We start from the raw sequence: 967 nt of genomic DNA, 5'->3' as shown, positions 1-967 counted from the left end.
TCTTGGCTTAAATCAAAACACCATGGGTCGCTTTGGAAAGCTTGAAACTGATGTACATATCAGAGCTTCAGCTTCAAAGTTCCATGAAATATTTTACAAAAGAACCCACCATATCTCTAATGTCTCTACCGACAAAGTGCACGGCATCGACCTACTCGAAGGCGAATGGGGCGAAGTTGGCTCCATCATCTGCTGGAGATATTTTCACGGTTCATCATTTTTTTAACTTTTTCGACCGTTTTCTTTTAAGGGTTTGTTTAGAATGACTTTTTCAAATGCTTGTAATAACAACATTTTTACACGGAAACTTGCAGATGGGAAGGCTAGAGCGTTAAAGGAGAGAATCGAAGCAGTCGACGAAGAGAACAACTCGATCACTTTCACCGTGATCGAGGGAGACCTTACGGAGAAATACAAGAGCTTCAAGTTTAATATCCAATGCATTCCAAAGGAGAAGGGAAGTGTGATTCATTGGGTTTTAGAATATGAAAAGCTGCATGATGAGATCCCTGATTCACATTCTATGCTTCAGTTTTGTATTGATGTGTCTAAAGACATTGATGCTCACCTTATGGAAGGCAGTGAAGAACCCTAGCCATATTGCTGCACTAAGTTCTATGGTACTATACGTATAAATAATTTGCCAATTATGTATGTATAATTTCATTTAAATAAGGCATATGTATGTGTGTTATGTTTGGGTCCTGTTCTATGTGCTGTAATAAGTGGAAGAAATATATTCCAAGTTTCTAAATGCTTGTGTTCTATAAAATGATCTTGTGTAAAATAATTTAAGCTAGATCTGATCTATATGCCTCATTGCTCAACAAACGTTCATTACTAGTAAGATCTAAAATTCATTCCTAATGAGATCTAAAGAGTTCTTTTCCTATGCTTAAAATGTATATTAGGTTTGGATTTTAGTTCTTTTCATATGCTTAAAATGTTCGTACGTATAGTTCTATAT

The 967-nt window shown here is 35.9% G+C and overlaps 1 protein-coding gene across 1 annotated transcript; it reads left to right on the top strand.

The window, feature by feature from the left end:
- Window positions 1-755, top strand: LOC111789735 (MLP-like protein 43). Its single transcript, XM_023670407.1, has 2 exons — window positions 1-209; window positions 315-755. Exons 1-2 carry the CDS (start codon window positions 23-25, stop codon window positions 593-595), a joined length of 468 nt encoding a protein of 155 aa, XP_023526175.1. The 5' UTR covers window positions 1-22; the 3' UTR covers window positions 596-755.
- The last annotated feature ends 212 nt before the right edge of the window (window positions 756-967 follow it).

Source organism: Cucurbita pepo, chromosome LG03 (genome assembly GCF_002806865.2).
Source record: "Cucurbita pepo subsp. pepo cultivar mu-cu-16 chromosome LG03, ASM280686v2, whole genome shotgun sequence".
NCBI lineage: Eukaryota > Viridiplantae > Streptophyta > Magnoliopsida > Cucurbitales > Cucurbitaceae > Cucurbita > Cucurbita pepo.
Note: the sequence above shows the minus strand (reverse complement) of the source record. Positions and strands in the feature narration are given on the sequence as shown.